Source organism: Carettochelys insculpta, chromosome 15 (genome assembly GCF_033958435.1).
Source record: "Carettochelys insculpta isolate YL-2023 chromosome 15, ASM3395843v1, whole genome shotgun sequence".
In the NCBI taxonomy this organism is placed as follows: domain Eukaryota; kingdom Metazoa; phylum Chordata; order Testudines; family Carettochelyidae; genus Carettochelys; species Carettochelys insculpta.
Genome location: NC_134151.1, coordinates 7,501,398 through 7,515,696, shown reverse-complemented (window position 1 = coordinate 7,515,696; position 14,299 = coordinate 7,501,398). Strand labels below are relative to the sequence as shown.

Genomic DNA, 14,299 nt, shown 5'->3' with positions numbered 1-14,299 from the left:
AAATTGTTGCCTAATTTGACCCTTGTGAATTTCCTTCCCAGTAAGGAGACTGAAACTTTGAGAAACGAATTATCCTTACAAAGAATGAAAGCTTTGTATGAGAGCCAGAGGGTTCTGGAAGTAGAAAGGAAGCTTTTTGCCAATGAAAGGCACCTGCAGATTTGCCAAAGTGAGAACATGACTTTGCGAGTTATGCTAGATGAGCTGAAAATGAAGTATGAACCTGAAGGTAACTATTTCTGATCACTAATATAGTTGAGAAAAATGAACACTGTGCCTCTTTTGCTATGACTAGCTTTTTGAGACACAAATTTCCAACCAAATAAAGATGTCATCAACCTGACCATAAACACTCTCCTTAAATAAGTGTGTGTTAAACATGTGGTTGTCTTAAAGCCCCATAATCTGCTGAACAGAAGTGATTTTTAACACATTGCTGTCTCAGCCATGCGTACAAAGCAGTGTCCATTATTATGCATTGGAGTCCACACCTTTCTACCCTTTGGAGCCCAAGCTTTGAGCCAGAGCCACATACATATTCAAACAGCAAACTGTCCAGCTAATCTGAGAGCACTAGCCTGAACCAGAATCCATTGACCCATGATTGGAGGCTCATTGTCACAGATGAGTACAAAATCAAAAGTGCTGTTCATTGAATATTTACCTATTGAACTCCTTCCTTTCTGTAAAAACCACAAGAAGTCCTGTGACACCTTAAAGACTAATAGATATTTTGGAGCATAAGCTTTCTTGGGCAAAGACCCACTTTGTCAGATGCTTTGTACGGAAGCTTATGCTCCAAAATATCTGTTAATCTATAAGATGCTACAGGACTTCTCATTTTTGTGGATACAGAGTAACACAGCTACCCCTCTGATACTTCCTTTCTGTGTGGTGGTTATTCTACCCTCTACCCCCACCCGCCTTACGTTCAATGTGGCGTAGTAGACAAACTGGATCATTTCTCCTCCACTAGAAAATCCTCATTAGGTTGAATCTTTCTTGCATTCACCAGATCTTCCTAGAAAGGACTACATGGTGGTTCAGTGTGACTTTGCTGCCATGTTAGCACTCATTCATACTCTTAGCCTTGACTTTTTCCCCATCATGGCTCAAACTGGAGAAAAGTCAAATTCAGAATGCCACAGTACTTACTCTGAGTGAAGTCTTCCAGAGTCTGTCGCCCTGAGAAGCCTTTTCGATGCTGTGTACTCCTATAAAGCTTCTGTACAGTCAGTTTTCAACTGAAATTTAATCCCACAATGGGAATTCGATAGAGTCTCAGAGCTGTATCAGCTCAGCTATCTCAGGTACTGACAGGAAGAAGAGTGCAAGCTCAGTGTCTCAGATTGGCAGAGATCTGTCTTTAGAAATGAATTGTTGGTAACATTTTCTGTTGCCTGCAAAAATATTTTCCTTTAGCTAAAAAGGCTTTGGCAGCTGAACTGTTGTCTTATTCAGCAGTGAAGTAAAGCCTATTTCAGTGTTAGGAGAACTGTTGTGATTATTTCTACCGTTCCAGCATCTTTAAGATGCCAGGTATACTGGTCTCCCTATAACCCTCAGGTTTTTTCTCTTTTAGTTATTTTAGGCCAGTTTTAATATCCCAGTGCATTCCTTGGAGCAGAGGAGATGGGTACACTGAAGGATTAGACTAGAGGGCAGGGTAGGAGCACTGCACCATTATGACAGTTTGTGAAGATTCAACATCTCTTAAAAGAAGAGAACAAATTTTCTGCTGAAGCATTTCAAAGGAGTGAATCCTGAGTTTGAATGTCCAGAAAGTTTTAATAGAATTTGAGTTAACATATAGAGATATACCTATTTCATAGAACTAGAAGGGACCTTCAGAGGTCATACAGTCTGCACCCCTCCAATCACAGCAGGACCAAGCACCATTGTTGACAAACTTTTTTTTTTTTTTTAATCTGTTTGCTCTGGATCCTTAAATGGCACCCTCAAGGATTGAACTCTCAGCCCTGGGTTTAGTAGGCCAGTACTCAAACCACTGAACTATTCCTCCCCCATGAGGGCTATATTTTTGCACTAATTTGTAAACAAATACCTTATGAAATTATTGTGCACTGCGCTCCCCCACACACACACACAAAAAAAAGAGAGAGAATGAGATACTACAAGTTCTTTCAATATATGGCTAATAACTTGATGCTTTCAGTTAGTGTTTCAGGCAGGAAGAGACTGAGACATAGGCAAATTAACAATGGTAAAAGGATAAGCAATGAAAGAACAAATTGCTAGGTGAGATAAGCAGGCAGTAGCAAATCCTTTAGGCTATGTCTACACTAGCCCCCCCCCCCCTTTCGAAAGGGGGATGCTAATGAGACACTGGGATATGCTAATAAGGCGCTGCAATGAATATGCAGCACCTCATTAGCATAATGGTGGCCACAGCACTTTGAAAGTGCTGCTTTCGATCACGCGCTGCTCATCTACATGGGGTCCTTTTCAAAAGGATCCCATGCACTATGAAATCCCCTTATTCCTATTTTGTTATAGGAATAAGGGGATTTCGAAGTTTGTGGGGTCCTTTTGAAAAGGAGCCCATGTAGATGAGTTGTGCGTGATCAAAAGCAGCACTTTCGAAGTGCTGTGGCTGCCATTATGCTAATACTAATTAGCATATCCCAGTGTCTCATTAGCATCCCCCTTTTGAAAGGGGGGGTGCTAATGTAGACATAGCCTTACTGTCTAAAATTCCCTGGCTTCCTGGTCACTTCAAATTGTGTGTGTGTGTGTGTGTGTGTGTGTGTGTGTGTGTGTGTTATATATATATATATATATATATAAAGATGGATTGATTGGGTCTTCATAATCATAAAAAGTCAGCATTTTTGTAAGTTTAGGGAAGGTCACACTTGCTACCCAGAGAGGATGCTGTGCCCCACTGTAACCTGCTCATTAGCTCTGCAATACTCATCTGTAGTAAAACAAATGTGGGAGAAGTCCATGGTCATGGGAAAAAAAGAAACTAATAACTGGAGTACTATTTGAAGTAGCTCAGTCTGCACAAAAGAAGTTTTTGCCTTTTATCTGCACAATGTATCATCAGTAAGTTTCCACTACTAGAATAATAGCCCAAATGTGAAAAATAATCAGAAAACATGAAGGGATGTATGTGCAGTTAGGTATATCTGCTTAAAAGTGGTTGTTGAATCAAGATAGAGGTGAGAAAAGGAGAGTGGAGGTACCAGTTAGGTCTTTCAACGTAAGTCTTTTCAGACTCTTAGATATATGCTACTAAGGAGTTACTGATATCTTCATCAGAAGTAGTTAAGGATCTTGGAATGGTCTGCATTAAACAAATTGTCTCACAAACAGGTTCAGTTCTATCTTGCTGATTTCAATAATCGTGTGAACTTGCAAGTTTATTTTAATTATCAACATGGGCTTCTTTGTATATGAGCGTAACTGTCTTCCTTTCCTAGAATTAATTAAAATCCCTAAAAGCATAAAAAAGAGGGAGAAGATTCCAGTGGACATGACATCTGAAACAGCAGATAGCAAAAATGATGTAGTAAAGGAAACTACTCACTTTTCATCTCAAAATACAGAAGAAAGAAAGACGTGTTCCAAAAACTTGGAGCCAAGTGATGACCCTCAGAGAAAATATGTACTTGTGGAAGCACCAATGAACATCACTCCTCTTCCGGAAACACAACAAATAGGTGAATCTGAAAAGGCCAGGAAAAGAGTTAAAATCCAAGACCAGAACACCAAAGATTCAAGTGAAGGAAATGGAAATAACTCTCTAACTCCACCTGCCTCCAGGTCAGTGTCATCTTGTGTGTATGCTCATGGCAATCAGCGCAGACCTGCATCTGTCTTCTTTCGCTGCATGAACTATGCTATTCGCTTCTTTATCTATTTTCTCAGTGTTGCATGCAGTGTAATTCTTCAGTTCCGGCTGCCTACATTCAACTTTTCAAAACCTTTTAAAAAGACTAAAATGATTACTAATGAAACGGACTCTTAAAATCACAAACCTGGATTTTTGGAATAATGGATATTTAAGGTTTACTATTATTCAGACTGTCACTCTGCTGATTGGTATATATTTAATTTAACCATGATAGATTCACTTAATTTGCTGAGGCTTCAATATAAGACTTCTCTTCTTGGTCAGCTTGAGGGTGCCATTCAAGACAAATGGAAGGGCTTTGGAAATTTCTTTCCAAAAGTAGCACAAAAACTTGACTTTGCCTAAAATTTGCACTTCTCTGGTACCTTTCAAATATTTTTACTATTCAAGATCATGTATTAATGAGTTATGCAATGCTACTTTGTTTTGAAAACCAATATTTGTCAAGATTACTGAAACTTTGACCCCTTAATTCAAACTTTCAGTAATGATAGTCCTAACACTGTGCACAGAGGTCCAAGCTTTTTGTCTTTGTAAAACAAACACTACTCTGTTTGAGCTGATATTCTCATGGGAACGTGTGAGTGTGTAGAAATCATTTGAAGGGCTAATATTTGAGCTTTGACAGGTCTTGACGTTACTTAAGTAAAATAATGAGGAAACACTGGCTATCTAGTATTTCAGGTCAAGCTCTGCCCACAGAAGTCTAGCCATGTTTTGGTTTCTTGAGAGGATTGTTGAGTGAAGCTGTCCTCAAAGGAGGGTGGACTAGAATGCTGGGGCGGGGGGGAAGCTAAGTTTCCTTTTAAAAAGTGTTTATTTTCCATGAGGAGTCCAGCTGACTTATTACTTTGTTCTTTACCATGGTGTCAGCTCAGTCATCCAACTTCGTATTGCATACAGCTCCCAGTAGGCAGACTGGTTTTCCAGAAAATAATTGCTGCAGGAATATGAGGCACTCACTCTAACATTGACTCTGTTTCCTTTATAGTACCCCTCAAAAAGGTCCCCTTTTTTCTCTTCTCACTTGTTCATGAAATATTTTTTCCCTAGGCTTTGGTTTATCACTGTTTATGGTACTGAATAAATGCATTAACTAGCTTTATATTGGGACCATACACTACAGTTAATACAAACTGCTCTAAAAAAGATCTTATGGAAACTAGACACAGAACTATGCTGAATGAATGTTACAGTTGTGAGGACCAAGTCAGGAAAAACCAAAAGTAAAGATTTCTGTGCAAAATGTTTATTGCTTCCTTGTGTGCATGTAGAGGTATTTAAGATGGCAAGATCACAATTTTTTTGGAAAAATTGTCTCATTTGCTGCACTTCACTATGTTTTGTATTTATGCTATTTAGAGAAGCTTTTTACTAAAAATTCAGAGAAGATTTGATGAATAATAGAGGAAAGTACTGAGAAAGTACAGTGAGTAAGATTGCATCATCAGTAGATTGGAAGAACTTCCTAGTTACGTTTTAAATAGGTTACATGGACTGAGGAGGTAATGAGGCTTTGAATGAAGATGGGGCTGTGGCTTGGTAAGTGGTATTGCTGAAGGCATGACACACATGCAGCAGCTTGGAAAGCGGCTTGGGTAAGAAGAGCAGAGGGGATATGGTAAGACAGAATCCAGTATTGGTCAGGGAAGAGTCAAAATGATAATGGTTGGTACAGCTATTGCCATTAGTTACTAGAATATGTTTTTTAATGGGTGAGAGTGGGACTTAATAACAAACTCAGCTGTAACAACTGTGTGGAAATGGTCATGACATTTAGGTAAGAGCAAATAAGAAACTCAAAGGAAATTATTGGGTGCACACTTTTTTGGCTTGTGTGATATAATTCAGATGATATTGGTTTTGTTTTGGAAGGCACAATTTTTGAGCTTCCAGTTCAGTTTGTGAGGGGAACGTCTATGGTTTTATGAGCTTTATTGTCCAGCCAATTCTAAGTTGATTAGTCCCAAGTACTGACTCCCACATCAATTACCTAGGAGAAAGATGAGGAGTGTCAAATACTGGGAAGGCCTGAGATAGCCGAAGTAGTTACAATGAATTCTGGAGTTTTTGGCCTCCTTTGAGGCTATATTGCCTGAACTGAAGGAAGGAAGCCCTTAAAAGCTGGTTGTGAAGGATGTGCCCTGGTATGACTAACTGCTGAAGCAGTATCATCAGGCTTTGGAGAAAATGACAGCCATAATTCAGTGGTTACTGGCAAGCAGTTAAAATTATGTAGCATTTTTGAGGGTGAAAATGTGGGATTAGAGAAGTCATCTGTGGGTTTGAAGTGGGGTTAAAACCAGGCAGGAAAGTGTGTATGACAGATGGAGGGTTTGGGAAGTCAAAGTGGGGAGAAGGATGAGGACTAAATAAAATCAAGCAAAAATTTTAATTCAGAAGGCGAAACTTGTTTTTTTCTTGTATTCCTCTCTGTTGGCCTAGATAGCAGGTACATATAGAAAAGAAAATAAAAACTCTTAAGGCTTTTTGGTCTTTGGTGTGTTTTCCTGAGTTTTCTTTTCCCAGCAAGATGAAGTGTTCTGAGTCAACTATTGTAATTTCATTTAATTCCTCTTGGCTTATCTTTTGTGTGCTCCCATATCCTTTAGCAGTGCTTCTCAACCTTTTTTACAAAGTAACCCCCTTTTAAAAAATTGTGAGTACCCCCAGTACCTACAATTTCCAGGCACCCTTTTTCTGCCATTGCAATACATTTGTTTAATCAATTGTAACTGATTGGTTGGAAGACATTGCCTATAGGCAATAAACTTGCCATTATACTTAAGATTGTGCAAAAAAGATGAAAATAAGTCCAATTTTTTATTCATAAGAAAGATTGAGAAACACTGAGTTAAAGTACCCCCTGGAAGTGCTCTCTTTACCCCCCGGGGTCCATTATGCTCCTGGTAGAGAACCACTGTCCTATAGTACAGATTCATTAGAGAACAGCAAGGTTTTCATTCCTGTTGGCAAATTCCTGTAAGCTTTTATTTTGACATCTGTTTAACTCATGATCCTCAGAGGGAGGAGCAACTGCTTTACTCAGTGTCCTTTCTTTAAAATTTGTAATTTGTAGTTAAATTGACTTTTCCTGAGACATTTTCCTATGTAGGAGCCAGATGCATGCTCTTTGGCAATACACATGCCTTCATTCTCTGTGTAGTTATCTCGCCTCAGCTCTCTGTTTGTTTCACAGTATACTATAAAGGGGAATTGGAAGAAAAATGTGAAGGCAAAAGGAAGCTAATTTACCGATAAGGAGAGTTGAGTTCACCAAAAGTTCCCTCTAGATATTGCTGTACCATCTTTCCTTTACTTAATTAGGGTGGAAAATAACAGATGATGGTTAGAGAGAATTTGTACATCTGGCTTGACAGTTGCCTTGCTGTCAGTTGGCTCAGTATTTTTTGGTTTAGATTAAAATGTTAATTACCTGATAACATGGTGTGGGGGAGTTGTTGACTGACGTACATGATGCAGTAATGTGTTACAGCTTGAAACTTGCTGATATATGTGATGTTTTGTTGTTCATAGACACAGGCCCATATCTTGCCAGAATGTTTTTTTTGCCAGAATTTGTACTGTAAGCATACTGGATTTTAATTAGTCTTCTGTGAGTTTTGGATTTCTGCCAATATTTTGTCAGGAAAATTCCACCATTTTTATTAAACATTCTTGTGTGTTATGCGTGGAGACAAACAAAAATTCAGGCACAGTATAACATTTTAATCAATCATCTCCTTCCTTAGGCTGTAGAAACCACTGGTTAAACATTAGGAGCCAGAGATAATGAGCAGAATAGCACACTTTCAATTCTCTTTCAGAGGGTGCTTTTGTTATATATCTTCAGCTGCCTGAGGTTCTTACAGGTAAGGGTCCAGAGGGCATCAGGGGAAGAAAGGGTGGAGGAACCATCAAACCAAGAGAGCACTAAGAGGAAGATACTTGACAGAGAGGTAGCCGTGTTAGTCTATGTTCTATCACAACAAAAAAGTAGTCATGCAGCACTTTAAAGACTAACAAAATAATTTATTAGGTGATGAGCTTTTGTGGGACAGGCTCACTTCTTCAGGTCATAGCCTTCCCAGAACAAACTCAATATGTAAAGCACAGAGGTGCAAAAATTTGGACCTTTGTGCTTTATATATTGAGTCTGTTCTGGTAAGGTTATGATCTAAAGAAGTGGGCCTGTCACATGAAAGCTCATCACCAAAGAAGATACTTGGTACTGTTTGTGGAATTCGGAACCAAAAATTGAAAAGTTCTGCACACATTCTACCTTTTGCCTCGTATCCCATGCAGAGTCTGCCCGCCCCCGTCTTCTCCCACTAGGTCTTATGAGAGCCTCTCTGAGCTCTCTCCCCCAGCAACCCACAGGCCAGTCTCTACACCTGCCCAGAGGCATAGTGGAGAAGACAGGCTTTCTCTTCCACACCTGGCTGTGAGTGGTGCCTTTGGTTCAATTACCACAGTGCCCTCTGGTGGGCAAAGGGAATTATTTCATGGTGGGAGCTGTCGCTGTTCTTGTGCCACAGCTTCCTCTGGTGGAAAAAGGACGAATTGCAGCAACATTGTCAAATGCTTTTTTTCTTCACAAGAAATTAGAAATCTGTGACGCTCATTAAGTATGTATACATGCATTAGCGCAGAATTCCTCTAGCAGTAACTCGGCTAGCAAAGCCCCACGTGCAATAGAAACATATCTACTTTTTGTAGATGACGCTTTCCAGTCTAGCTGGACACCAGATTCCTTACCTAATCATGAAGCTAGCAAGAGAATTTTTAGTTGGTTATTCTGAGTGCGTCCACCTCAGTGTTATAGTATGTACATATGCCCATGTGCTCTTGGAGACTGAAGAGCAGCGTTCATTGCCCTATGTCTGCACAGAATGACATCTTGTGGTCCAAATAAGAAACTATAGATAAGATAGGGAAACTCCAGCCACCACTCAGTTCCTCCTTAGCTGCCTTTCGCTTTAGACAGTCTTTGCTATTAATTGTTTCAGCTTCTTGCCTTTCTAACCTTGTGGAAGTCTTTATACATTGTTTCCCAGTTATTCACCTTTTTAGTCTTCCCGAGGAGAATTCCCTACCCACACTTCTGGAGTTTTGTGCCTGAGCATAGTTTATGCCTAAAATACTTGTTTTTCCTATACCAGGTTTTCTCCCCACTATGATAGTTGAGTAGCCTATGGTGTGTGTGGGAATCCCAAATCCTCTCAAAATACAGGTCTGTCGGAGATTTATGGGCAGGCCCAAAAGGGATAGGAAGGGTAGATTAAAACTCCTCCCAGTAGAATGTGCCCCATATCCAGGGAAAGCCTCTCCTTCCTCCCCTACATGGCTTCAAAATCTCAAGCTTATTTTGTCAGTGATCATTTAGTGTTTGATCACAGACTTGAAAATCTCATAGAAGCAGCAGCACCTAACCAGTCCCTAACCAGAAAAATAAAAAAAAAACCTGAGTAGATGATGCTGTAATAGGCACTCTTCCATAGGATGAAGTGGAGCAGCCAACCTAGACCTTGAGCTTTTGAGGGCCCTTCAACAGCTGCCCCAGCTGTCCTATGGACAGGAGTGGGGAGGGTTACCCAGGACAATGCAGTGCCTGACTCCTTTCCACCCTGACTCACCATGCAGCCCACTGAGCCCTGCTTCTCTGCAGGCAGGTGGGTTTCAGCAGGTTGGGAGGGTGTGACTGAGCAGAGCAGGCTGCCACACACACCGCATGGTGAGTGCAAGGGGGGCCAAGGGCAGGCCATCCCCTGCTGCTGCCACCACTATTTGCTGTTGCCATGCCCTGCCACATGGAATCCCTGGCTCTGTTAGTTGGGGTGGGGGCAAGGAGGCATGGTGGGAGCAGAGCAGGGAACGGGTGGATCCTGCGGCATGTGGGGTTGACTAGGGCCTAGGGCAATGGGGAGATTTTCCCTGTCCCCTTTTCCCCGCCCCCCCCCACACTCAGTACAGCCCCTCTTGGGGAGCACTCTTGTCCTTAAAGGGTATTACAGAGGCTCTCAGTTTGATACTTCGTTTTTGGTACCATGTAAAAATCCTTGTCTGAATTGTGGTTGGTTGTCTAAAGCTCTCTACCAGACAGCCTAACGCAACTGATACTCTGTGCACTGATACACCTAGGGCTACTATACATCCTTCAGTGCCAGCTTCTTCCTCAACATCTGAAGTAAAACAGGACTCTTACCCATGGGGGTATGACAGCAGACATTTGTCTGTGATTTCACTATTGAGTGTGACTTCTGGGCGTCCTTTCCCTATCACTCAATTTACGAGTTGGTTCATTGGCATCCTTGCAGCCAGTTGGACAACTGGGTTTATTGCATGCCAAGAACACAGTACACATGCTGGACATTCATGGAGCTCGAGCTTTCTATATTACAAGAACCATACTAGTTGGAAAAACTCCAACACTCTTTGTCGCTAAGAAAAGCTGTTTCAGAATAGAGACTACGTGGATATCAGTCCAAATGAACATCTGCGTGCACGCCACCAGAGCAATTGCAACATCAGTAGTCTTCCTGAGTGTCCCCATTGTTAACATTTGCAGAGCAACAAATTGGGCATCAGTTCATACATTCAGACACATACTTTGGAGTCAATGTGCTATCCACCATCCATACTGCAACTCTAAAGCCCCTCTCTCCACTGAGGGGTACTGCCCAGTAACCATCTAAAGTGGAGCATCCACAGGGGCTCTCCTTGAAGTAGAGAAGGTTACTCATCTTGCACAGTAACGTACGTTCTTTGAGACTGTTGTCTCCGTGGGTGCTCCTCAACCCTTCCTCGTCTCCTTCAGAGTTCCATGCACATTTTATGGGGCAGAGAAGGAAAAAAACATGAGGGACTATTGGCTATGCACCACTGTGTAACTGCTCAGAGTTGTGTGAGATAGAAGTGGTGTGTGGCCCAGCTGGGCACTGCTAATACAAATCTGTTTATACTTGCAAGGCTTCAGAACACCTAAAGTAGAACGCCCACGGGGCAGCCATCTTGAAGAGCATCAGTTACTGCACAAAATATAGTACCTTTCCATTTGCAGAAAAAATGAAAAGTCACTGTGTTTCTACACAGTATGTGTCTAAGTGAATTTTGGGTTGCATTTTGATTTGTTAGGAAAGACCTGGGACACAGTCACTGAATGATAGTCCAGTTTGCTGGAGCTCAATCCAAACATACTAAAAGATAAGCAGTCCTATAACACCTTAATGACTAACAAATAACAAATTTGTTAGTCTTTAAGGTGTTACAGGACTGCTTGTTTTTTGTGAAACTGCAGACTAACCCTGCTACCCCTATAAGAAGTGAAAGATGTTCGCATAGCAGAAACCTGCAGAACTGCAACTTGGGCTTCTCTTCAGACCTTTGCCAAATATGTTGCCATCTCACTTGCTTCTAGAAATTACCCTGCCTTTGATGCAGTTCTCTGAACAGTTCTTGATTTACCTTCCCAATACCCACCAACTCTTTCAATTAGTGTTTGGGAGCGGTCTATGGAGGAGTGTCCATTGATACATGTATTTGAAGGAGAGGATGCTTGTCCCTGTGGGAGCTCCACCTACCTACCTCTTTTCCTTCTACTGTGGAATTTCTGGCTTTGTGGCTAAGAAGGAACTGAATGGTGGTGGCCTCACACCTGCCTGTTATCCACTTGTGACCTGCGGGCGCTCCTTTTCATTCTCCTTTCAAGAACGTATGGGCACATGCATCCTATGGCAGGGATTACTTACTGTAAGGTAAGTAATCTTTCCTTTGTTATCCTGTAAAGGTTGGCTATGGAGCCTAGTTCTTTGGTCTGAAGTTTTGAGATTTATTATTTTGGAGAACTGAGTGCTTCCAGGAACTTGTGTGCCACATACTGCAACTGGTGAGAAGTTTATGCCATTGTGTGTGGGGTAAAAACTTAGTAGTGGGATGTTTGCAGATAGATTAGGTCAGGGTGAGTACCCTAGAAATCAGGTGATGTTCCAACAAAGCTTTCCAAGTCTCCACAAGTAGATTTCCTTATTCCACGCTTTCTGTGGCAAGTGATCTCTAGCAACTGCAGTATTTGTTTACATGGAAAAATAATAGGAAAGCCATGTGCATTGAAAATGGCTATATGGCAGGAACAAGTGAAGTGCCAGTGTCATACAAGAGCTATTAGAGAACAACCCAATAATTTGTTATGTATGCTGGAAATAGATTACAAGCGGTAAGACTCAACATGGCAAATATGATGTACCAAAAGTTGTCAGGCTTGTAAAAATCACTTACAGTCAAGTTAGGTTGGCTAATATTCTGCAGTTTGAAAACTTGTGTAATTCTAGCTTGAAGTATGAGAACCTGCCTCTTAATGAAGGTCTTACACCAGAGTGTCAGCCAGCATTTTTTTCTCCTATTTAGAATACTGGTAGTTTAAAACCATGGTTATTGTAAATTAAGATCTACGTTGAGCCCAAGTAAGTTGCTAAAAACTGAGTTGTTAAGGTGTTTATGACCATTGGGACAGAGGCTACCATAGCAGAGAGCTTGGCTAGGAATTGTTTGCACTCAGCATGGCCCTATATTTTTGTCCATTATTAATACAAAAATTTAATGATTGTTTTGCCATTTTAAGGTCATATGAGATATATTAATGAGGAACTAATGGGTAGCTTTCTTTGGGAACTTGTGCTTTTTGTGTGTGACTTATGTTCATCTTTATTTTTTCATGCATGGCATGATATTTTTTCCTAAGGCTGAAAACTGTTACCATAATCTCAGACTTGTTCAGTAGTTTAAACAAATTGGAAACCAACATCTTTTTTAAGATGGCAAAATAAAGATGGGGAACATTGCTATGTGAATTCAGACCTGTTTTGATGTTTATATGCTTTGCAAATATTGCAGTAAAAATACTTGCAGAAGCCACTTTCACTTGTGGATAGGCCAGTTGGTGTTTCGTTTAGTTTTTTGATTAAGTTAATCAAGGCTGAGGGTCACATTTTTTTTCTTCTTTAATTAGATATGTATTTAGAATGGCTGCTTTGCCTGTAGGTTAACAGCTGGATCCAGACTTGAAACTGTGAAAGATGAAGACCTGAATGAGAAAATAATCAAGCCTGAGAAGAAAACACGGAAGGGAACATACACTACATTATATGTCTCTTCTAAAGCAACTCCTGAAACAGAATGTCATCAGCAATAAAACTGTTTTCTAGAGCAAATCTGGAAATTTTCTTACCTTAAGTATTCAGTTCTTCAGCAATGAATACGCAGTGCACCACTTTTAACGTACGCATGTCTTAAAATGTGAAGTGTATGTATCTGCTTTGATTTGTATTATAGCTGTATTTATCCAAGGGTCTCACCATCCCTACTTGGTTAACATCAGGAGTGCCACAAATAAATTTTGGTAACTGGACCCAAAATGTTTTTTCATCTTGACTTGTAGTTAAAACTCCAATCATTAGTTATTTTGGATTTCCAAAAGTGCAGCTCAGTTCAGAATGACTAATTGTCAAGGGATGTGCTCTGAAGCCTTATAATAAATGCAGATACAAACTGTGAGTAGGACTGCATGTTTCCTTTGCTGAATAAAATCTGGTGATACTGTAAAGATTAAAAGAGAAATACCAATGCTGTTAAATTCCTAAAGGTTGTTTTCAATGGGCACTTTTCAAAGCTACCTTTTCCCCCAATGTGTAACAATTTCTGATTTTTCCAGTGCATCCTTCATACTTGCATTTAGCACACATTTGAAATGCTAAGAAGTATCTTGTAAGTGTACCAGCAGTAAAATAAGCCTTTTCTTACTGCTTTTTATGGTGCTGATACAAGTTGCATTATATGACAAAATGCTTAGTTTTCTAAGTGTAATATATTCTAAAAAATCAGGGAATCTTTTTGAAATGTTCTGTGTGTTAAAAACTGTTGACGACGTACTAAATGTTTGTTACTGTTCTTAAAGTAATTACTTTTCTCACCTTGTTTATAGACTACAAAAGCTTTCCATGACAATAAATGGCTTATTGCAACTTGCACGTTGTACTTGGAATTAATATGCATGTTAAGTTAAATAGTTGTTTGTGTTCTCAATTAAAAAATTTAAACTGCTTAATTAAATTTAAAGTATAATTCCTATAATTTCTCTGATTCCCCCAGTGGTTAATTCAACACATTCAGGTTCTTGCTTAATATCCTTTGCATCTAATGTTTCTTTTGAAAGTCTTAGGAAATGATTCCAGTAGTTTTTACTCACTGGAAAACTTGTTTGATTTTTATTCCCTTGTGCCCTGGTTTCCACTCCTTCTCTCCTTCTTGCCCCCCAAAAAAGAAGTGTTATTCTTCTTAAACTTCCACTTAAAACTGTGCATGACAAATAGGAAATGTGAAAACTCCTTGCTTATGTTGTACCTGATGCTCTTTTATATATTATAT

At 40.1% G+C, this 14,299-nt stretch overlaps 1 protein-coding gene across 7 annotated transcripts in view; it reads left to right on the top strand.

Annotated features, from left to right (window-relative positions):
- Positions 1 to 13,957, top strand: part of SPDL1 (spindle apparatus coiled-coil protein 1) — a 48,702-nt gene extending 34,745 nt beyond the window's left edge. For 4 of the 7 annotated variants that reach the window (XM_075009522.1, XM_075009523.1, XM_075009524.1 and 1 more), the window contains exons 10-11: positions 42 to 229; positions 3,447 to 4,017. In XM_075009522.1, the coding sequence (XP_074865623.1) occupies positions 42 to 229; positions 3,447 to 3,994 (736 nt within the window). In that variant the 3' untranslated portion in view covers positions 3,995 to 4,017. Of the gene's footprint in view, positions 1 to 41; positions 230 to 3,446; positions 4,018 to 12,884 lie in introns of those variants that run through there. The other 3 variants (XM_075009529.1, XM_075009527.1, XM_075009528.1) reach the window with 3 other exon arrangements.
- Positions 13,958 to 14,299: the final 342 nt, after the last annotated feature.